Source organism: Simochromis diagramma, unplaced genomic scaffold (assembly GCF_900408965.1).
Source record: "Simochromis diagramma unplaced genomic scaffold, fSimDia1.1 OVJJ01000753.1, whole genome shotgun sequence".
Lineage (NCBI taxonomy): Eukaryota > Metazoa > Chordata > Actinopteri > Cichliformes > Cichlidae > Simochromis > Simochromis diagramma.
In genome coordinates this window covers 11,592,572-11,616,818 of record NW_024387523.1, presented here as the reverse complement: position 1 = coordinate 11,616,818, position 24,247 = coordinate 11,592,572, and the positions used below count along the sequence as shown (strand labels likewise).

The following is a 24,247-nucleotide window of genomic DNA, read 5'->3' as shown; positions in this document are numbered from 1 at the left end:
TCTCTCCTTTCCTTTCCCGTGCAGCACCTTTCCCATGCACTTTTATTGTGGATGTGTCAACTAGAAGTTCAAATTAAACCTAAATAATTTCTGTTGTTCCAACGAGTTAAAAATGTGCCTGTTGGTTTGTGGATGCTGGCACTGAGAGTGCAGTGGTGTGTGTGGGGGCTACACAAATCCTGGGTGGTAATGTGTACCAATTAAGGTAATTTCCGGGTATTTGCCAAATTAAAACCAGACTTCTGGGAGATGTAGATACACGGACAGATTTCTACACGGATTGTGTAAAGATGAGGAGGAGGGGTGAGTAGTTGAGGAGGAGGAGGAGGAGGAGGAGGGAATCCAGATGGGAAGGAGCAGCATCGGCGCCGCAGGAAAGAAGGAGAGAGAGGGAGAGAGACTGGAGGAGAAGACACGAAGCCTCATCTCTGCTCGGAGATGAAAGACACTTTTATCACACACTGAACAATCGGATCTCACTTGGTGCCGCAATGTATTTTGGTATGTAAACGAAGCTTTTTATTGTTATTATTGTTGTTGTTTTACATTAGTTTTTTAATAGGCTGGTAATAACGCGTCGGAGTCACTTGTTGCTATGTTGGATTGGACGTGAGCTTCGTGAAGTCAGTCACCTGCACAGCGGTATAGACAGAGGGACTCAGCGCACAGGTTATATCACGGTGTTTTTGACTTTAAAGTCCGTTTACGCAAAAATAAGTATCGAAAATATTAGTCTATGCATAAAAGAGATGCAAAAATATAGTAACCGCATGCTGAGAGAAGACAGAAGCTACTTTACTGCGTTTCTTAGATTTCATAACTTGCATTTTAAACGGGTTTCACGATTGGGCTGTTTGATTGCTTTTGATCGTTGCCTGCAAGTTATTGATTGTCACTCCGCTGCTCTTAGACTGCAGTCTGTCACGTGTTTCTCAAAGGCATAATAACTTCTTTAAAGTAATCCATCCCAAAAGCAAATCAGATCAATCACGCAACGTTGCGTGCGCGCACCCACACGTGCACCCTACAAGACTTTAGTCAGTTAATCAGAGTAATGGCAGAGCGGATGGGTGTGTTATGATTGTGATTGCGATGATTACACACGGTCCTAAATCAAACTGTAATCAAGCTGAGAGAACATGCAAACTATAGAAAATAAGGCTCTATAATCACTCAGCACAACAAACAAGACCCTTATCAGCCATGGCCTCAACATACTCGTGCACTGTTTTTCAGGTTGCATGTGCACTTATGTACGTGCTTGGCATATATTTGAGTTTGTTTTTGATTAGACCCCCCCGTCACCAAAAAGTGTTTTGAAAGGGCTGATTGCTTGCTTGTGTGTGTAAAAAAAAGCATCTCTAAAATGATTTATTTGAGTAAATAATTTTAAAAGCAAAAAAAAAAAAAAAAAAAAAAAAAAAAAAAAAAAGACAAAGAAAAATGAAACTGGGAAGGTTGTCAAGGAAATAATAGGCCGCATTTGTACCCAGCATAATTACACCATACAATGCATCCCCCCAGCAAGAGGTAGAAGAATCCTGCATAGCCTTTATTTAGTCAAAGAACAAAAGTATGAAAAGTACAGTTTTACTCAAATTCTGCAGTTTTCTCTCTCTCTCTTTTTAAATTTATTTTTGCTACCCAAATTTAAGGCAAGTATCTCAAAATTTTGAATAAGTTAGATAAAGTTAGTTTCTCAGTTTTGAGTTATTTTCTTCAGATGGTTAGTTCTTGAAAATTTGAGCTAAATGAGCTAAAGTTTTCACTTATGGATGACAAAAACAAACCATGTACAAGGGTTCAGTATCTTACACAAGGACACTTTGACATCCATTTCAATTCAATCTAGCACTAAATCACAACAACAGTTGCCTCAAAGCACATTTCATTGTCAGGACCCAACCATAATACAGAGAAAACTCCAGCAATCAGACAACCCTCTGTGAGCAAGCACTTGGTAACAGTGGGAAGGAAAAACTCCCTTTTAACAGGAAGAAACCTCCGGCAGAACCAGGTTCAGGGACGGGTGGCCATCTGCTGTTGCTAGAATGGAGATACTGACCACTGAGCCACTCTAAGAACTTAGGAAGTTGTACTTGATTACAGTTTACAGCAAAGTGGGTGTTTCAAAGCAACATAAGATGATTTATAGCTGTTCAGACAGAAGCTGTGCCTATTTAAGTAATTTCCAGGATCTGTGAGTGAGAGAAGACCACTAGGATCAAATATTGGTATATTTTTTCCAGTTAGAAAGCCCATGAAAGCAAATTTCATGTTTTGGGCTACAATATAGCTGGACTGATCCCAAATGCACTCAAATTGGCTCAACATCTTATTTGAATTGAAAACATTAACACAAATGATGAAAAGCATTTTATGTAATAAGGTTTAAATTAAAATAAGACAAGACAAAGATGTAAGAAAGCATCAAAACGTATCAAAACACTGCAACCAGAGAAGTTTTTGAGCACAGAATGGTTCGCTCTGGTCTATTAGCTTTTATCATCATCATCATCATCTCAAAGGAACCACCTCATCGCCATCGAGTCATTGCTCCATATGTTTATCTATCTGCCTGTCTCTTTCCTCCTGTGATGTCTCTCAGGTAATGTGTGCCACAGCACTCTGCCGCCGCTGGCTCGTCCCACGCTGGGCAGGACCCAGCCCTCCCCTGACCCGAAAGCCCTCCTCCCCCTCCACCTGCTGCCTGGATTCACTGACGTGAGTACTGTCAGTCATCGTAGCTGTCATGGCAACAAAGCTCTCACCACCTGCACTCTCATGCCTTTTATTATTATTATTATCAAAAGCAAAATTATTCATTTTACCATACCAATGTTTTGCCTCAAGCGGAGGAGTTAATTTCGTGGAATAGTCTGCCTGCATGAAGTAAAATTTCAATGCACAGATGTATGAGCATGCTGCCTACACCTTTCCAAATATATCATCCCTAATGCAGAGAGCTGTGACATTTCCACACAACCTGGGGGGTGTGGAGCTGAATCCTTGGTATTCCTCCTGCAGAGCTTTTCTTAGAGCTGTCTGCCCCGGTGTTTGTGAAAGGTGAAGGTGGAGAGAACCAAGGCTGGCCAAGTCTAAGCCCAGAGGACTGTAGATGTGTCAGGCTGAGGGTTGATGTATGGTTTACACGGAAATCGTGTGATATCTCTTCGTATAATCCAAGGTGTTAAATGCCTTGGCTGTGTCTATAAGAGTATGCTCATAACTCTATTGAGTCTGACCAAATAACTGCTCGGAAGCAGAGCTGACAATTGTGCTTTTGTTCCTCCCTCGTCTTTACTCTTCTTTCCCATGACATGCTGTCAGATGTTTAGAAGATGTCTCAGAAGAGACACGTGAGGGTTCAAAAAGAGTGTATTTGTCTGCCTTTTGTGGCCTCTCACAGTGTAGCAGTTATTTTGCATGTGTGAGGGATTGTGTGTAGCGTCCATCTCTTTGTCAAAAAGCCCATCTGCCACCCAGGGAGACACTGCTCTAGGTCTCGGCCCTCTTGCCTTCCATTTCACCTCGCTTTCATCCACCCCTTCCACTTTCTGTGTTGCTTGTGCTCCAACGCCCTCTTCACTTCAGCTCTCTCTTCATATGTATTTTCCACTTTGTCCCCTGCTGTCATCTTTCCTCTCCCTCATCCTCTTGTGCGCTTTTTCTCCCTTTTGCAGCTTTCAGATCCACTTCACCTTCCTTTGAACTCCTCTGTTCACTACTAAATGTAAGGCACATAATAAGAAACTTAATATTACAATATTTGTTGCTATTGCTGGGTGACCTTAATATAGCACGGACAGAAAAATGTTTTTAAATATCTCACTCATACTCTCCCTGCTGTCTTTTCCCTGTTTGTCTCTTTCTGTCATTTCTTTGATTTTACTCCATGTTCAACACATCTCCCAGTTGGCAGCCACAGAAATAGTGTAACACCTGTAAAAAGTGACTGAGCGCTACATTGTTCACTACTCTTAATGCTGAATGAGTAATGTTGGAGATTTAACTCCTTTTTTGGACAGCAAGATTAGAGAAAGAGTATTGGCTAAAAACTTAAAATCCAGCATATCTCCACACTAAAAGCCCTCTTTGCCACCTCTGTAAATTTGAAATCTGCAATTAGCTACAGGCTATTATCTCAGTTAATTGCTAATCATTATCTCTGTAAAGTTTAAGAAAATAGTGACAGTGTCAAAAACCCACATATAGTAATTTTACTGTCAGAAATGACAAGGAAAGCAGTGAATGCCCTCACTGATGATAAGAGAATTTGATATGTGGTTAAAATATTAACTTCCCATTACATTTTAGCATTTACATTAGCTAATTAGCTTGCCATTATGTCAACAGTTCAATCATAACTGGCAGCCAATGTTTTTAATCGCTAATCTATTTAACAGATATTAATAGTGCTTTGTGATGTTTTGATAAAACTCTTGCTTGTTTCTTCGTCTTTGTTTCGCTAATAATTTCAACTGTTTAGCTATTTTTTTAGCTTATAATTGATAACTTTCGATTCATAATGTTAGCTAGCTCCTCGACTGTTTAACTTTCCATTTTGTTTATTCCACTAACAGTTTACTATGTTATGCAATTTTTAATCTATACTGTTAAGTTACTAGAAACATTAAAAGAGAGTAGAAGTTGAGGGACTGTAGTTAGTAGCTAGTAGCTTCAATAGTTTATCCATATTGTGCGCTAACAGTTTCCAGAGTGAGGTCCTTTAAACACTGTAAAATTTGTGTAAATGTTTTGTTCGTTAGAAATATTTTTCAGACTCATCTATCCTTAATGTAACCATTCACACCGACCATGTAATTTCACTGGATGTTTTGTAGCATTTATTTTTCCAAATCTGACCAATCACTGCATTTGGCAATATGTGCGCTCATAACTCAAATTAATACCAGTACTGAATGTATGTGAGATGGAAATAGTAAAATATTCTATTATACCACAGACACACTGCTAGATGCTGCTCCGGGTCAATCGATTCTCTGAAATTATTTCTCTCCTTCCTCAAACTCTGCCCCAACTCTGCCAACAAGAGCTCAAACGGCCCCACTGAGATCCTGAAATATGTACGAAAGCGGTCGTGGTAAAGCTTCAACTCCTGGATCAAACCATGAAATTCTCCCTGCTGCTGTCTTTTTGTGAGAATTAGATGAACCCAGAATCTTAGTTTCTTACTTTCCTTGTTTAGAAACATCATAACCAATTCATCATTGCTTGATGGTCACTTCATTTTTTTTCACTGCGTGTTTTTCGAGGCTGAATTGTGCGTATACGTTACACGGCTTGGATTGGAAGTTTGGATTGGAAAATTTTAGCTTTAATTTTAGCTACCTCTACAATCTATTATCATTTATTATGGAAGCTTGTTTCTGCCACTGGGGAAAAAATAATTGACATACAGAGATAATTTTAAATTTCTGATTATCTCAAAATTTCAACTTGCTCACTATCTCAAAATGTAACAAAAATCGAGATGTTAAGTTGAAATTCGAAGGTACAAACCTTAAATTTTTACTTTGGACAACAAACTAAAATTTTCTTCAGTGGCAGAAACAAACTAACATAATTTATAAATGAAGTTTGGATGTCTTTTTCTAATACTTATGTGTTACTTTTAGTTTTTCTTCTCAAATCTGTTCAGATGCACTTTAAAAAAAAATTCAGAGCATTTTAATTTCTCTTTTGTCATTTTAGTTGAACTAATCCTGCTGTATTCCCTTTGGGTTATGCAGACATAATCTCATTTGTGAATCGCTGAACTCTTTTGGTTTTGCTGTCTTTATTAAATAAATTAAACCTCTGAGGTCCCCATATCCTTCAGTTGCTTTTGAGTGTTTGGAAAGAGCTGAACGAAAATAAAATATCGTCTAGAACGTATTTTGTCAGAGAATTGTCTTGCTCCTCTGAATCGAACCTGTGGGTGTGAAGTAAGTGGGCACGCAGCTGAACTCTGACGGCCTGTGTTTTCTTCTGAAATGTGTCTCTTTATGTGTGGGTTCTTCGTGTGTGTATTTGTGTGTAAGCAGTGCATTCACTTGTGTGCTTTGGCCTCCATAAAACTCTGCACAGGAGTTTGTTTGGTGCCCACATGTGCGTTGTCATGACTACAGGGTTGCAGGCATGTGTGTGGATGCTTGTCGTGATTCAGGGACCCCTGCTTTTAAAACTTGGACTTCAGAAGCTTGGTTGGCTCGCATTCTTTTTATTTCTTTCTTTTTGGAAACAAAAAAAAAAACAGATATTGTTTCCAAGAATAAAATAATTGAAATGACAAAGAGCCCAAAAGCAGCAGCTCATTCATCAGAACTCACTCCCTTTAGGTGTTTGACGTCAGACATTCACACATAGCTGTCATGCTGGTACACAGTGTAAATCCAGGAGCATTCATCATTATAAAGTTTTTGACTATGATCCAGGTAGAAGTCTGCTTTACTTCACTTGGCCATATGTTTCAGCCATAACTGACTCCCTGGAGCAGAGCATGTCTGACATGCTGACACCCTGTGTGCGAGGAGGTTTCTGGAGGGAATATGCTGGATATAATTGATGCTGTGTGGTGGATGTGATGCCTTTATTTAGTGCACAATCCACTGAATGTACTGCTTTCATTTCTCTTCATGAGCTCACAGTGGCAGATTTGTTTCTGCATGTGATATATGTATTTGTGCGAGTGTTTGTGCAAAACAAAACTGAAGAGGCAATGAGTAAGAAGGGCAAACTGACTTTGCTGCAGGTGCTAGTCCATCGTAGTGCCGAGTGGGAGTGGAGGGTAAGAGGGTGACTCCACGGGGAGCCGGGAAGGTGACTTTGATCAGACGCAGGCGAAGGGAGAGGGTTCAGAGGTAAGCAGATGGAGGGGTGAAGTGAGGAACGTGTGATGGAAGGTCAGGAGGAGATACAGGAGCCTTGGGGCTGTGGAGCAAGGAGGGAGCGAGCGGGCTGTTAGCTGATGTTAAACTGTTCGATCTCATTCACAGAAGCATAAAAAAGATGTCAAAAATACTCTCACATAAAGATGTTTGTCACACGTTACATGACAGATTTAGTCCTTTGCTTTGTTTCTTAAATTTCTACGACTTTTTGCATTTTACACATGATACACGTGATATATGTTTGTTTTTATGTAAGGTTGCTGGAGTTTTCTATAGACAAACAGCTGCAGGGAAACAGGGAGATAAGAGACCTGCGACTGCACAGATACATTCCAGTGTAGCAGCCCAGAGTGATGATCAAAGAAAAGTAGTGAGAACACACACACACACAGACACGCACACCCAATGTTGAGTTTTTCACTTTTGAAGAACGTGTTCAGGTTTGGCTCTAAAGAAACAAGGTACATCTCCACTGCAGTGCTATACTGAGGGTTCTCTGGGGTTAGAGGACTAGCTGGCTGACCCATAAGAATGCATAAATTTTTACTTTTACCACTAACCAGATTTCCATAAAACCCCCACTCCCCACTCCCCCCCGCTTTGGCTGCTTATATGGCCTCCTACATTTCATCTCAGGTAATAGCCTTGTTTTGCTCCACAAAGGCCAGTTGGGTTTTATTACACTGAGTAGTTTTGCTCATTACAATTTCCAGCAATGTCCAGCAGTGCACAGTGTTGTGTGGTCAGATAATGGTATTGTGTTCACGCATATATGCAAAGGCATGGACAGGTTTACTGCCTCTCTCTTACACGCATAAATAAAAGTAGTCTGGGGGGGTGAAAAAGTCTGAAACTTCATTAGCTGATCTGCAGTACGAGGCAACACAAACATGATTATGCTGCACGCAATTTAAAGCTATTTAACTTAGTTTTCTTAATATGGTAATGGTTTCTCGCTGTTCAGTTGGAAAGACCATTTGCACGTTTGGTGTTATGAAGTCTTCCTGGAACAGGGCTGTGTGAGTAAAACTCTCACCCCTGCAGGTTTTAAAGGTGCCTGTAAAAGGTTTTGTGTTTTCTCTGTTATGGATCGCAAAGGCTGTGGTCAACATGGCTTCAAGGTGGTCTGAGTGGACTCCAACAGTGATGTGCAGAAAGAAGGGCAGGGCCATTTTACCACTGTGCAGCATCCCTTTTTATTTTAACAGTCTGTAAATGTCTGGGAACTGAGGAGAGTAGCTGCTGTTCAACAGTCCTCTGTGGGGTTTTTTGTCCATCCATCCATCCATCCATCCATCCATCCATCCATCCTCCCTCCACTTCAGAAATTGTACAGAGATTTCTTCAGATTCTCTGAATCTTTTGATGATATTGTGCAATGTAGATAATGTGGTATTCAAACCCTTCACAATTTTACGTTGAGTAACACTGTTCTGAAATTACTCCTCAATTTGTAGACACATCTTTCAGCAGGTTGGTGCACCGCAGCCCAGTTTTAGAGATTAGAAACTTTGCATCACTAAGATATCTCATGTTACTGGCTTATTGCCAGTTAACCCAATTACTAGCAAAAAGTTCCTCCAGCTGTTTCATTTTAGCACCACCTACTTTTCCAGCCTTTTCTTGCTCCTGTGCCAACTGTTTTGAGATCTGTTGCTATATTTTTCATGAAATACCAAATGTCTCAGTTTAACATTTGATGTGTTTTCTATATTGTGGTGCGAATAAAATACGTTAAACACAGTGCACTGAATTTTTCAGAATTGGCTTTGCTCTTCAGAGTGCTTATGGCCACAAGGGCAAAAAGCTTTACCACACGTGAGCATTTGGAACATATGGAGAAAACCTGTGGGCAGCAGACAAGTGCGTTATGCTGCAGAGTGGTGTGACAGGTTTCATATAAACATTTTGAATCCTGTTCTATCCCATGAAAACAGTTCAGTGTCAGTGTAATTAATCCAAGCTGAAATGACCAAACAGACTGCACTGTGAAAGCTTTTCTAAGTCACGTTACATCATGTCAGTCAAGATGATATGTTAGTATTTGTCTCGGGCAAGCCGAGGCAGCAGAGAGCACGTGGTTTGCTGTGTTGTTGATTTCACTGATAGATGTGTGAACATCAATATTGTTATGTTTATGGGCACCAACACCCTTAGTAGGTCCTAAAAGATAAAATTACCTGCTGATAGCATGACATTTAAAGAGGAGATCACTTTCACTACCTAACTCAGTCACGTCTGTTAGAGCATAATCCAAAACCAGTTCAGACATAACTTTTCACTTTTCCTTGTTGCAGATGGATCATATACATAAAGCTCTGATTGGCCCAGGCTTCGGGCTAACCTCACACTTAATAAGAAAGCCCAGTTCCTGCGGCGTCTGTCGTCTTAGATTCAACTCTGAGGTGGGCGATGCTGTGTGGGAAACACACGCTTTGTCAATAGTTTTTTGTCTTTCAAGGTGCGCTTGTTTTTCTCACACACGCCCTTACATGACAGTTGAACCACAGAGAAGACCTGCCCTTACACATGGCTGTCTTACTGGTTTTGAAGGTTTAAAGCTTTCTTACTTAATTACTGGGTCAAATGTGAACTCACCTGATATTTGATCTTGGTAGAAAATTCATTTTGTATTATTTGTGCCATAGCATGACTCATAAGAAAGCAACTCAACAACTGCAAAGTACTGTCACGTATTGTACGGAAATCTTTGTAAAAATGTGGAAAAAGTGCACATAGTGCCGCACTTATTTACTTTAACGACTTACCACTTGATTACTTACTACACTGGCAAAAGTAAGCAAGTCAGAGAATGATAGCTTTCTGCAGTTTTTCCATTCATATTCAAGTCATGCATTGTTGTCTAAAGTAAAGATAGCCACTTTACTGCATGAAGCAAAATCTTTTTTTTTCTTTTGCTGTTGGGCATCAAGGCTCAGGCGTCCTCCCATTATACCGGCACGAAGCATGCGAAAAAGCTGTTAGCTCTGGACGCCCCAGATTCAAAGATCAGGACCTGTGAACCGGTCTCCAAGGAAACTGCAGTCCTGTTGTCATCGTGCTCACGGCCCTCCAGCTCTGACACAACATCAGGAGGTGAGTGCATTTCTGCAACCATGCATGCACACATGTGCACAGACATCACGTGCATGACACCGTTAGCCATATGAACGCACGGCTCAGACCTTCTTTTCCTAGTCACGACCTTAACTCTTTGATGTGATAAACCACCTGCTGCTTTGGGTTGCACGGTGAAGTGATTAAAGGTTGGGCATTATCCTCTGCTTCTTCTTCGTGTCTACATTTTCTGACCTCATTCAGTGGTCTCCTGAGATCAAAAGAGCATTGAAAATGCGTTGAATATGATCTGTGGGTAGCTCTCCTCCACTATGTATGAGTGTACGTTTGCTCAAGGGCCTTGGGCACATGTGCGTCTGCAGGCATGCAAGTGTGGCGGCGTGTCAAAGCACAGACTGCTTTCCAGCGTTTGTTTATATTTGTGCCAGTGCTGATGTGCTACTTTTGCACATGCGTGGGCGTTTAAGGATTGAAAATAATGCATTTCGCCACAGCTAAAGAAGAAAGAGGTTGAAGAAATATTCTCGACAACGCCGACAGGAGAGTTTGTTTTCGAGAAAGTGAGAGGGTGAATGATCATTTCAAGAGTTTCGCAGGAGCGCTCTCTGAAGATTACTTTAGTGAGAGAGTGGGGAATCAGTGGTAACAAACAGACACCCACTCAGTGAGGCAGAGCTAATCATTGTTATTAACAGAGAGTGAATCCTTAAATCTGCACACGCTCCTCTGTGGGAAAGTGGGCACCACAAAAAATAACAGCGTCAAATCATCTCTATACAAAAGTGTCCGTTTAAGTGCCACGAGGCAGAAACCCAGGAGAAATCATTGATTATTAGTGTGATTAGAGAGGTTGATGGAGCTCATAATCACGTGTAGCCTGCTGAGCTTTTATCTTTCTCTTATCATAAAGAATTCAAGAATTTCATAGAAGTGGAAAAATCTTCACGTTTGTCTTCCTTAGTGCTCATTCTTGCCAACAGGACTTTCCCTAATGCATTTTTTTGGGGGGCGGGGAGGGGGGCTCTGAAGCTTCAGCAGTAATCAACAGAAAAAATTCAAAGTTTCCCATCTGAATTTAATACCCCGACACTGTCTGACAAAATCACCACACGCATAAGTTTAAAAGCTTTAAGGTGCTGCTGCGCTGTGCCGCTCTGTGAACAGAGCACAGAGCGAGGGAGAGCGAGCCGTGGAGAGCAAGACCCCGTAGACTGAGATTCTTCACTGGCCATAAAAGTTGATAAATGTGTACTAAATCTAGAAATTATGTTGCTAAGCTGGCTACAGTGTCTTAACTAAATCACCATAAATCCATTTATTTCTCCAGTCTACAGAAAAAAAAATACACATTCAAGCAAGCACATTCAAATATCACAGTTAAGAACTGAATATCTACCCAGACGATGAATATCCAAACAGTCAAATATTAAAGTATAACCTTACTTTCCCCCCCTTTGTTTTAGAGCCTTCATCGCTGAACCCTACCTCAGAAATGGCACCATCAACCAGTGGCTCCACTGAAACTGTGAAAGCACCTTCTGACCCTTCCTTGTCACCCATTTCAAGGACAACAGAGAAAGAGGCACCAAAAGATGGAGAGGCAGAAGCTCCAGGAGAGGAGACCGAAGAAGCAAAAGCGATACGTCTTCTGTACTGCTCTCTCTGCAAGGTGGCTGTCAACTCAGCCTCCCAGCTTCAGGCCCACAACAGTGGTGAGAGGCAGTCGCTGCCACGGCCAGACTTTGCCCACATGAAGCGTGTTTCTATACTTTGTTGATCTGACTTTATATCTGCTCAGGCACCAAGCACAAGACCATGCTCGAGGCCAGAAGTGGCGATGGAGCCATCAAATCCTTCCCCAGGATGGGGGTCAAAGGCAAGATGGCTGCACCATCTGAGTCATCGACAGGACTCCAGAATAAAACTTTCCACTGTGAGATCTGCGACGTGCACGTCAACTCTGAGACTCAGCTCAAACAGGTGATCCGTGCAATAAGTTTTTTATTTCATATTTATATCCTGTTCATAGCCTGTACATAGCTTGTACTCACTACAGCCTGTACATACTTATAGTTATAGAATATTCACAACATACTTCATACCGTGTACATTATAACATACCATAATAGACCTATTTCTGTAATATACTTACATATCTATATTATTGCTAATATATATTGTAATATATCTATATCATGGCTAAAGCACTTCTGTGTTTGACATTATATAGAATCTTAAAATGTATTACCATGAAAGGTGGTTTATAGATTTTTAATACAAACATCAATTAATTACAATTACAACATGATTAATACAAAAAACTTTGTATATATATGTTAATATTCCGCTGCATTTGCTTTTACCTAAAAAAAACAAACAGATGATGCTTCATGAAAAACTACTCACATGATGAGAAATATACATGCACTTTGCTAGGTACTCCTTGCTAGTACCAGATTAGACTCGCTTTGTGTTTGGACCTGAATTGAATCTTCATGGCATAGATTCATAAAGCTGCAGGAAGCATTTTGGTCGGGTGCACAGTTGCTGCAGATTTTTCAGCTACACATCCATGATGCTAATTTCCCTTTCTACCACATCCCAAAAGTCTGCTTTTAGATTTTGATCTGGTGACTGTGGAGGTTGTTTGAGTACATTAAACTCTTGTCATGTCCAAAAAAACAGTTTGAGATGATTTGAGCTCCGCATACCTAAATGCACTCAGTTGCTGCCATGCGATTGGCTGATTAGATATTTATCTTAACGCACATTGCAATGCACAAGTGTCTGGTGGTCATTACAGGAATCACATGATATAATGTACAGCAAAACTTCAATTGTATGGTTTGAGGAAGAAAGCAAATTTATTTAATTGGATTTATCCAAGAAGTGATCCCTTGCTTTTCGCAGTCACACCATGCAATGACCTTATTTTATTGCACACTGATTGCCAGTAGTTGTTTTGTTCCTGCCCTCAGGGAGTGACCAATGGAAGGTAACATAAGAAAACTGACTGTTGCACTAACATACTGGTTAGTTCCTCTTGTGCATGTAAAGTTATTAAAAGGTCAGCTGTCACACAGATTTGCTATTCAAAGAGTTCAGGAAGTACAAAGCCACCGCGATCCATCGTCACTTTATCCATCATGCATTAAAGACGGGAAACTCAGGGCCATGCAAATTTTATTCTCAATCACAGTGTGAACGGCTCACACCTGTCGCTGCAGGTGAGTTAAAATCACAGATCCCTCAAGATAAAGAGCACAAAGCTACTAAGCCTTTGCTATTTCACTGAGCATTTGAATATGATGTTAGCATCTCTGTTCGTGATGTGAATGCATAGCGTTGGTCTTCACCGCCGACTGTTTAAAAGTTAACTTTGGCCAGGTGCTCATGAATATTTAGCAGCTTGCTGCTGATTGTGTGGCGCGTTGGCCACAGCCATCTGTTTGTGCTTGTCAGTCAAATTTTAAAAGATTTCCTAACCCGCCCCTCATAAATATTTGGAGTCTCAAATTCAGAGTCAACAAAATACAAACAGTCTGCCTGAATTGCCAAAAATAGGAGCTTTGATTCCTGCTTGCCTTTAATTTCTTTTTCACATTATTCAGATTACCAAGCATCACCTTCTTCTTTCACCCATGCCATCGTTCTGCTGCAGCCCGTGTCTGTGTGGGTTTCTTTTGCTGTGTGCTTATCTACGTGTCTCTTTCCTCGACTCCAGCACATCAGCAGCAGGAGACACAAGGACAGAGCGGCAGGTAAACCAGCCAAGCCTAAATTCAGCCCCTACACCCTCACCCAGCGTCACCAGAGTTTCCAGGCAGTGAGTACCATGTTATTGGTTGACTTACTTTCACCCCCTCATCATTGTGTTTGTGTACATGAGTTGATCCTCATGGGCTTCTTCCAGGAAGCTCCACTCCCTACTGCCAGTGAAACAAATAGTCAGCAATAGCTCAAGAATAATAAATTTTCTGAATTCTAACCCCTTGACATGATGAATTGGACAAAAGGGCAGGATTTCACTGGAACAGAGAGTGGATTATTAATAAAAATGCCTGGTGATAAATGGAACAGCTTGTACCTTTACTTTTTCCTGTTCTTCTTCTCTAGTTTCCTACTTTAAACTGTTTAATTTCCCAGGAAAAACAATCAACTTGATACTACTTTGTCTGCCTGTCTTTCATCCTCAGATAAGGCTGACTTTACGAAAGAACCAAGATCTGACCAAGCCTCTGGCGTCTTGTGTCCTCCAGCGTCAGCTCTCTGTTGCCGCCGCTGCTGCCATGGCATCTTTGCCCCCATTCCCTCTCCCACCTGCATCAAACTCGAACCCCGCCCTGTTTCACAGTCAATCCCTCCCCCAGGCCCTGCTTCATCCGGCACCCGGACCCATCTGCACAACGCACACATCTGTTCTGTTTTCCCCCTACTGACCCGGCCGATGTCTCTATTGCTTCTGAACTACAGCTAAAAGCAGACATGAGGCCCGAACAAGATGTGATATAAGCCAGTGCCCTTTGTACTTCACATGCCAACAGACACCACGGGTGTCACGGACCAGAGTGGGTCAGATTGAGGTAGCAGATGGGCGAAAACAGAGTATTTTGAAATGTGAGAGAGTGTGTGAATGCTACCGGGTGCGTGGACAGACGTATTCATCACAGAAGTGCAAGTTTTTGCTTTATATTGTAGCACTTTTGCTAATAATCTTTGACGCATTAAAGAAATTCCCTCTCTCGATATATATATATATATATATATATATATATATATATATATATATATATATGTGTGTGTATATATATATATATAAAACAAAGATGCAGGATAGCGAACTTCCATGATGAATATATCTGTGTGTGTTTGTACGTGCACATGAATGCTATTCAGAGCATGCTTAACTATTACTTTCCAATTTAATAAAAAATTCCTGGGGACGCTCACATCAATTGCACAATGTTCCTACTTTTCTTTCTGTCTGAGGGTTAATGCATCCTCACGAGGTTATTGTTGAAAATGCTCCAAAAATGTGCAATTTATCAAATAAATAAGTGCAATAACGATTCAAGTTCATGTCTTTGTCGGATGGAAATTTTAAGCATCAAAAAGATGAGAGCGTACCCAAGACAAAAAAACATTTGACTTTCTCATTTCAACTCCTTGTGTACGTGTCTCCGTGTATGTGCCGGAATTGTTGACGCAGCCAGGTGTCGCCTCCTCTCCAGATCATAAATCTCAGTATCTGACTACGACTTAAGCTCAGTTAATCTCCTTTGATACTTAGCAGCACACAGAAAATTTTTCCTAGGTTTTTTTTGTTTCAGGTAAAAAGGACACATCCATGGCAGGATGTCTCCAAAGGCCCCTCCACATATCCTCCAGCTTCAATCTCTGAGATAAATCAGTGCAGGAATGTTACTGATGTTATTGTCTGTCTTTCTGATAAGGTTTACTACACTGCAGCTGCAAGCAATGTGGTCAGTTTGGTGCACTTAGTATGGATACAGTGAGTTCTGTGTGTGTGCTGCAAGAGTACCCCTCGTCATATTTTCTTTCATCAGACACCAAACTGGATTAATTTGTTAGATGTTTTACTTCTGTCTCCTGCAGTTGCTCCAAAGCAAATAACCTTACCGGCCAGTTCGGAGAGTTATCATCCAATATGTCACTGCCTCCTGATTCTTCCCATTGTCACGGCAGTTAATATTATTATAAATTGCCTGGGTGATGACTGTGAACATCTGTGTGGGGGATGCTCAATTCTCCACACGCTATTGGAATTCAGACCTCCACTGGCCCCCTAACTGCCTGGCTCACTCCCTGGCCAGCCTTCACTGCCTTTTCTCCTTCACCTTTTGTCATCTTTCTTTGGTTATCTCACATGTTCACGTCTATGTTCTCCACCAGCTCTCTGGCAGGTGCACGTGCACACATAAACATATGTCAACAGTACAAAAGCCTGACTTGGCATCCAGGGAATTTTTTATTCTGTGTTACCTGGAACGACTACAAAAGTACAATGCAGAGCTATGCATGCCATGTGAAGGCTGCTTGCTGTTCACGTTCATAAAAAGGCTATAATAAGCTCTTGGCGTGTGAACGCAACCTTTTGACACATTTCAACTCAGTTCAAATAAGTAAGAACAAAGGAGGTTGTGTATACAATGAGTATGAGTGACAGGAATCACCATTCAAGCTTAAAATACTTACGTTTTTCTTATTATTGTATTAGACCAGAGTTTGTTGAAAGAAGAGAAGCATACCTTGGTAAATTCACTGATTTGCTTCATAGCCTTTGAATCATAGAAGAAGACCAATCCTACTCTCATCTCTGTATGGAGGTGCCAGTATAGTTGTGTCTCCATCACACAATTCACCATTTTATGGGGTTATCGTGGATGTTTATCAGGACTCTGTGGAGGGAAATGTCTCACTTGGCAACAAAAAAACACCTTGCACACAACACCTATTAAACAAAGTGCAGTTTTGACGCTTGAGTTTTTGCAACTCATTAAACAACTGAGACCAACAAATGTGCTAATTAGTGAAGTTTAGAGACACAAGGATTTATTTGTGTAACAAAACCAACCACACAGTCTACATGAAAGTGGACCTGTTGTGCTCGTTTCTAGCGCCATATTTCTATTCTTGCATTCAACCAGAGAAACTTTGATCAAAAAAAAAATTTTTTTTTTTAAAAATCCTGATTTATGTTGTAAAAGCTCTGGATGCACACACCTCATTCACCTGCTATGTCAAACAAAACTTTTTAAGTTCTTATTACTTTAAGGCCACAGTTTTAATTGATTGGCTGCCCCTCTCAGTCAGAAGATTTAAACAGCAGGTGAGTGTGGTCTCTCTACTCAGAGGGTTTGTTAGCAGCCCTTCTCTATGACATCATGTAGTGCCAAGAGTAAAACAAGAGATTTAGGGGTGTTGCAGGGAATACTTACACACACACTGATCACATTATTTAAAAGACTGACCCTGTAACACTACAGATATGACTGGCCCACTTGAACATGGCATTTTCAGGGATCTGAATTTTCTTTTTTTCACCTATTATAAAAAAAAGAATTACGACAGGCCTGTTCAGAGACCTCGTGGTATTTGACCAGGTGGTTAACAGCAATCTGTGGGCTTTAAATCCAGTCAAAGTATTGCACATCTAAAGGCTGGCACTCCTACACCACAAGACCTGTGCAAGCTGCCCTGTGGGAGCAATGTCTCTCCAGCTCGAGTGGGCAGACAAAAGGTGAGCAGGCTGAGAGGGAGCTGCAGCATAAGCACCGTCTGTCTGGGTCAGCATACCTCCACGGCAATCTAGTGAGCACAAGTTAAAAGTTCAGACAAAGCCTTCAATTTGGCCTCTTGCTTAAGATGCATCTGTGGCTGTTGCAGCCCCAGACAGGATATGTTAGGTCCCTGCAAGGCTTTCCGGTCCTGTGGAGGCAGTGCAGCAGTATGGCATGGCGCAGCAGATCAGTAAAGGGAGCGGATGTTGGCTGTGAAGTTAATGTCTCGGCAGGGTGTTCAAGAGCAGGCTGTAAGGCATAATGGCCAAGGTGCAACCCACTGAGAGCTGATTGTGTGTCTGGGGCCCGGTCCTGCTGTCGTCTGTGTTCAATGGGATGTGAGTGTGAAGGAGTGCTGCTGCAGTTATGTTTGTTAGTAGTGCAGCAGCTGGTTTTGCATCCATAGAAGGAAAACTGCTGGAATCCTTCTGCATTGCTGAAAGAAAGAAAGAAAGAAAGAAAGAAAGAAAGAAAGAAAGAAAGAAAGAAAGAAAGAAAGAAAGAAAGAAAGAAAGAAAGAAAGAAAGAAAGAAAGAAAGAGGCCACCTACTCCACCAGTATCGGATCAGTCTGAGGCCTATAAAACAACCTCTACTAAACCTCTACAAAGTTTAATTTTAGGCTTTGATTACACAACCTATGTTATGATTTCATTACCATAAATTGTGATTAAGGCACCATAAGGACATTTTCCATATTAAAAAATGGGACTTTGTATTTTTGGCCCCAGTAGAGGCGAGCTCACAGATTAGAGTTAATACTTTTCATCTGGTAGAAAGGCAGATGATGGTTTCATTGGCCAGTCAGGATGTCTGGACACGGATGTATGAGCTAGAGATCTGAGTGGACAGAGATGAGTTTATGATCTCTTAATAATCGTATTACGTCACAAAAGGTTGACAGACTCCTACTGGCTACTGTTATACTAAAAAAGGCAACCTATTCGTGTGTGTTGATGTCTCGTCTTGCTTTTTATTATCTTTATTGTACCCTAATTTCACAGTCAGCCACAGCACTCACTCTATTTTTATTTTAATCACTTCCTCCTATCCCTTTTCCTCTACCTGTGATAATAAGTTTCTCTCCAGGCAGCTGACATGCGGGTAGCGAGGAGCTGCATGAAAAGACTGTGTGATGGATTTGTCCATTAAAGCAAGCTGAGCTAAAACCCGCGGAGTCCCTCTGGCTGTCTATCCGTCTGACTTTATACGTTTCTCTCTCTTTTTCTTTTGCTCTTTAATGCAGTCAGACTCTCTAAAAAAAAACACACACACGCACAAACACCACTCAGTATTTCCCCTGCTGTGAGGCAACAGCTGTAACATTTTCTTTCTTTTAGCAAGAATAATACACCTTTTAAGTAAACACCAATGAGTCACCACAGGACTGTAAGGCTTACACACACTCACTCAGTTCCACCCCAACACTAAAATGGCATCATCTACATTCTTTCAAAATAAGTGTAATTTATTTTGTTTGTAATTAAACTTGATTGCTACATGTCCTCATGCAGGTAATGTTGAAATAATCCCGCTTAGAATTCACAAAGAACCAAACATTTGTGAGAAAGGTCAGCTAAACGGAGGACTGTTAATGAGCCATGGTCTTGTCCAATATCAGGTGCCTGTTTACAGCTGAGCCACCTTTTCTGAAGTCATTTTTTTTAGTGGGTGACAGTGACAACACCCAAACCTTACCAAACCTTCGCTGTAGTCTCGGTTTGCTTGGCTGGCATCCTCCTCACTCGCAGAAGGTCCAAATGAATTAGCTGCAGCGCAATGCCAGAAAGGTCCAGGTTTCCTCCCCATCCCATGCCAAGCAAGACATCCCCTGTGTGGCTTGGAAAATTAAATCAGCTCATGACTATGTAATACCAAGTAATCCAGTATTTATGGAACATTTATTGAGCAAAACCTGGGAAGGTTAATGATGGGTACTTATGGGTGCAGGGTGACTGTGAGAGAGGCAGATCTCTATGTGTGCGTGTGTGTGTGAGAGAGAGACAGTGTGCATAAAGGTATGCACTTATTATGGGCCTCATGTCACAGAGAAGAAGACAGGAGTCTGTATACTGGAACAGACTGTCAAAAGACCTGCTAGCTCAATAAAAAAAATACATTGATCTAATCATTGACTGTCTTTCTTAGCTGCTGTACAATCGTACACTGAAAAAGCCACCGCAGTTTCAGGAAAAACTCAAAAGAATATGACTCAAACACTGCTTGTCAGAGGGGTTTAGGATGAACACAGTTATCAGCTCCATCCACATGCAGCTGAGCACTCTACTGAGCTCTGAATGCTCTTATCTTCAGCAGTCAATTAGGCTATAAATGCTCATTTTGGTTGAATGAGCCTGATCCTTAATGGGTCTTAATCTGATTCCTACTTGTGAAAAAACAGACGTTTACTATGGCTCTATTTCCCAGTTGTGGATGTTTTTTTTCTTTGCTTTGTTTCCAGCTGACAGGGATGATATGGGTGAAAAGGGACAGCTTGAAGCGGCAGGGATTATAATTAGATAATTGTACTTGTGTGCGGTAGTCTCCTGTTTAGTCTCAATGGAGCAGAATATGCAGACGAATAATGAATACTAAATAAATTACGTCTCCTCTGCGAGGAAACGCGGTTTGTTTTCTATTATACATTAGCGCCATCTAGCGGACGGCCGTTTCATGCGGAGGAAGTGACGTCGTCTGAAATTCTTACCAATCAGCAGTCGAGGCTCTCAATTCGAACGGCAACTCTCGGAGGACGGAGGCTGCGATAAAAAAAAAAATTATTTTGTTTCCTCATTTTAAGCGCTAAATGTGTTTTTTGCTCGAGTGGTATCATATAAACGGATTGTGTTGGTGATTTAAATATTTATTCCGGTAGGTTTCATTTGGTGCTGTTTTCGAATACAATGCCAGACTGCAGTTAGTGAAAAGTGCGTTGACAAACGTTAACGGCTAGCTCGCACATTAGCTTCCTCGTTTGTTTTGCTACTGCGTTAAGCTTTTGAACTGCACACTGAACTTCGCCGTAATAACCGATCCCGAGTCATGGTGAGAGAACGGACCCAGAAGAAGTCCTTCCAGCAAAGTCTGGAGGACATCAAGGAGAAAATGAAGGAGAAGAGGAACAAACGTCTGGCCAGTGCCTCAGCCCCCAGCGGGGGCCGGTCAAGGATGATGAACAAAACAAGTGGTAAGTAAATAATCTTTTGTCAATTCTGCCCACCCCCCAATAAAGTTACCTAATAGAATAGAAAATATTTGTTGTTATTGAAATAACGAGATTGGGAATGCCTCTCCAGTTTGCTGCATCCATGTTAAACCCACATTCTTGCATTTACTAATCCATGAAGTTACTGAAACACACTATAAGATTGTTTAAAAAAAGGTAGTTGGAACATAAAGCTCCTGGGTCAGCTGATTTCCAATCTGCAGGTGAAGATTTCTGGCATGGGGGATAAGTATAATAAAAAAACAGAATGTAAATATAAATTAATTGTGGTAATAGAAATAGAATCTGTGAAACCCAAGTTTTTAATGAGTGTCTGCCTGAGGGCTGCAACTCAAACAGATTGTGGCCAGGCTGAGAGCTGTCGTTTACAGCTGTGTTAATGGCCTTCAGTAGAGCTTTTTTGTCAGCAGCTGAGCAGCCAGCATACCACACTGTGAGACAGTGTGTTAATATTCTGATAATGATGCTGACATTTACTGGATTCCATTTTTCTTTTCTCAGGAAGTACCTCCACGCACACCATCCTGATGGGTGTGCAGATGAACAACAAGGCGCTGGCTGTGGCCTTGCAGGCTGAAAAGGAGAAAGTGAGGCAGGCTAATGCAGTGATCCTGCAGCTGAAAAGAGAGCAGCAGGCACTCTTCCTTCACCTGCTTCTGCTCAAGAGAAAGCTGAAAGAACAGGAGGCTCTGCAGGCGAATGCTTCAGAGGTACGCACTGTCAGCTGTCAGATTTTTTTATTTTATTTTTTAAATTAGGAATGTCCTAAGTTATTAGTAGACCATATGAATTATTTTGAGACACTGCACTTTGAATGTAAAAGAAAATGTATGAATTATTTATTTGCTTCGTTTAGACTAAACCTTCTACTGATGCCAAGCACAACATGCATTCAGTTAGGTAAGGTTTTAAAACTTGTAATGACTTACATAAAAAATGTTATATGCCTTAAACTGAGTGAAATATTGAGATTTGCTTCCTCTTAAATTACAGAAGAAAGCGGACCAGCCAGAACTTGGACCACATCATCTGTGAATCTTCACCAATTTGTGCAGGTATGCATAAAAATACTTCAATATCCCAGATTTTTGTTATGTATTATCCATGACTGTTAACTTATTAACCAAATATATTACTTATTGGAGGTCTTTCTTTTAATATAGTAACTTTGGACATTGTCTCAATCTTATTCTTCTGACATTTGCATCTATCTTAATCCTACAGTCAAGACATTGAAATTATTTAATGTGTGTGTGCGTGTTCGTTTGTTTCTTCATAGACCCTCAGCTCTCTAACAAGAATGGGGATCCTCAGTGTGAAAAACAGGTGACCTTGCCATCTACAGTAGGAGTGCGGCGTCAGCGTACAGATAAAAACAGGAGGAGGTCTGAACGTTTGCAAGAACAGAGGATTCTGGGTGAGGAAGGTCCAGTTGCTGGCTTTGGGTCTTGGATCCCAAGTCCTATTCGCAGTGACAGTGAAAATCTCAGTCAAATGCAAAAATTAGAAGAACCAGAGATGGCAGATCCAGGTTTCGCTGAGGAGTTACAGCACTCTACTCCTGAACCAGTGCCACCCAAAAAAAGCAGACAACAGGTCGCCAGGAAGCAGACACAGCAACAGCAGCTGTCCTCCAAACCAGAACAGGTTTCACGAAAACCCGAGAGAGGGCGCAAACCAGAGCGTGCCCCATTAAAGAAACCATGGGAGAATACCAAACCCAGAACCAGGTCAAAGAGTCGGGACCGATCAGCCACACGGGCCAAAACGGCACCTCCAGCACAGGGCAATAAACTCAACACTTCACTGGGATTTAATGACACATTTGACTTTGACTGTGAAGAGACCGTCCACATCACGCCATTCAGGGCCAAGGCTGAGGATAATCAGCGAATTACACCCTTGAGTGAGGAGGCTCAAGAAACAGGACAGGCCCAGGCTGAAACTTCACCTGTGATTTCCAAGCACAGTGAATCCAGCTCTTCATCTCCATCTTCTGAATCAGAAGACAGCCTTTATGTTCCTCACAAGACCAGACAGAGACCAGCTTCCCCTAACAAGACCAAGGGCATCACCACTCGTAGAGGCCGGCTCTCCAGCGCAGTCAGAAAGACGGAAAACATCCCTCCAAAACCAGAGATCACTGGTAAGCATTTAGATTTGTTTTTAATCTCAGCTTTTGTTTAATCCTTTATTTGTTGTTGGTCTCTTTTTTCTTTAACATTTGATAATTGAAGACGTTCTGGTATTTTATTGAATTTTGTTTTTTGTAGTCTTCAGAGATGAAGAGGCAAGTCCCAAGACTACATGCTCTGAAGAGGCAGCAGGTCGCCTCGATCAGTCACCTGATTTTAGCTGTTCTAACAGCCCTGACCCTGTAAAGATGGAACATGATAATTATCAAGGTAGGTGTTTAATTTGTGCCATTAAAAAACTAATTAAACAAAAAACATAATAAACATAAACAAAAAAGTATGAAACAGTAATTAAACTGTGTGTGTGTGTGTGTGTGTTTGTTTGTTCTGGTGCTTCAGAGGCTCGTGGAGAAGGAATGGAGAATGATTGTTTGCTTCCTGTCAGCCCTCTGATTGAAGCTGAGATGATGAGAATAGACAATGTCCTGTCCAATTTTGGAGATTCCTCCGGTGAAGCTCCACCACTTTTGCCCCACCAAACTCCAAAGAGGCTCAAATCATGCAAGAAACGTAAGCTGTTACAGGATTCAATCCAAAACTGCATGTCCAGTTTACACATCACTGTGAAAGTGTTCTCTTTCTGATAAATAACCTTTTGTTGCCAACATCTTTGAGCACAAGGGGCTGGCTGATTCACCTTTTTGTTGTGTTGCACTGGTGTATGCGTGTGAATTCACTCCTGTTTCCTTTTTCCTCTTTCTCACGGTTCACGTCTTCCTTCACGTTCCTGCAGGTGGGCTTGGTGTAAGGCCAGCAGGGCGGGGCTTGAGTCTGTGTGATGTGACCAATCTGTCCCCTGCAGCCTATCGTAAATTTTCCTGTGGAGGCTCGTCTGATTCTCGATGCTCCACCTCCGTTCCTATCCGCAAGCGGCGCTGCACCATGGCGGTCAACTACAAGGAGCCCTCGTTGCACGCGTAAGCTCACAAACGCTCTCTACTGCACGTGGTTCACTGTGTTTTTATTTTCTTTGTTACTGCAAGAAAACTCAACATTTCTCCTCAATAGGAAACTTCGGCGGGGAGACAAGTTCACAGATGTGCAGTTCCTCCGCTCTCCAATTTTCAAGCAGAAGCCTGGCAGGAGGTCTGTGCAGAATTCAAGGAATTCAAGGAGCGTGCATCAGCCGTTTGAAAAGTACAATGAGTCTTTTGTTGGGTGTCGCTGAAAGTTGTTGCCTGACTTTGAAGTGATTTTTAATTTAGTTTTTTTTCTTGTATTACTGTCAGTGAGATTTCTTTGTGATAAAGAACTGTGATAATTTTTATATATTTCTTTATGTTTATGTCTCTTAAGCTTTCATTTCTGTTATTTGCCATTTGAAATTGTTTATTATGAATTCTTTAAGAAGTTTGTTTGTAATTCTGCTTATGTTTCTTCTACTGTATGATAATAAACTTCATATAAGCATTTACACATCACTGTGACAGGTTAATATCTGAACACACCAAGTTTGGGCTCAACTCAGTGAGGTCTGGACATCAGTTTTAGTGTTGTGTAGTTGCAAAGGAACACTGGCCATGCAAACCATTTATAGTCTGGTTCTCATCAAAGC

General features: G+C 41.3%; 2 protein-coding genes across 4 annotated transcripts; both read left to right on the top strand.

Moving 5' to 3' along the window:
• Window positions 1-336: 336 nt before the first annotated feature.
• LOC120726534 (zinc finger protein 385D-like) lies at window positions 337-14,757 on the top strand. Of its 2 annotated transcripts, XM_040020171.1 has the most exons (8): window positions 338-501; window positions 2,609-2,724; window positions 9,191-9,298; window positions 9,827-9,989; window positions 11,435-11,683; window positions 11,770-11,951; window positions 13,696-13,797; window positions 14,168-14,757. In XM_040020171.1, the coding sequence occupies exons 1-8, from the start codon at window positions 492-494 to the stop codon at window positions 14,408-14,410; spliced, it is 1,173 nt and encodes a 390-aa protein (XP_039876105.1). In that variant the 5' UTR covers window positions 338-491; the 3' UTR covers window positions 14,411-14,757. The 2 variants fall into 2 exon arrangements, with proteins under 2 accessions (XP_039876106.1, XP_039876105.1); XM_040020172.1 differs by lacking the exon at window positions 9,191-9,298 and having other exon boundaries at window positions 337-501.
• sgo1 (shugoshin 1) lies at window positions 8,664-24,106 on the top strand. 2 transcript variants are annotated; one of them, XM_040020170.1, is made up of 10 exons: window positions 8,664-8,674; window positions 19,994-20,458; window positions 20,999-21,207; window positions 21,354-21,397; window positions 21,491-21,552; window positions 21,777-22,643; window positions 22,771-22,902; window positions 23,032-23,202; window positions 23,495-23,609; window positions 23,701-24,106. In XM_040020170.1, exons 2-10 carry the CDS (start codon window positions 20,314-20,316, stop codon window positions 23,858-23,860), a joined length of 1,905 nt encoding a protein of 634 aa, XP_039876104.1. In that variant the 5' UTR covers window positions 8,664-8,674; window positions 19,994-20,313; the 3' UTR covers window positions 23,861-24,106. The 2 variants fall into 2 exon arrangements, with proteins under 2 accessions (XP_039876104.1, XP_039876103.1); XM_040020169.1 differs by lacking the exon at window positions 8,664-8,674 and having other exon boundaries at window positions 23,426-23,609.
• The last annotated feature ends 141 nt before the right edge of the window (window positions 24,107-24,247 follow it).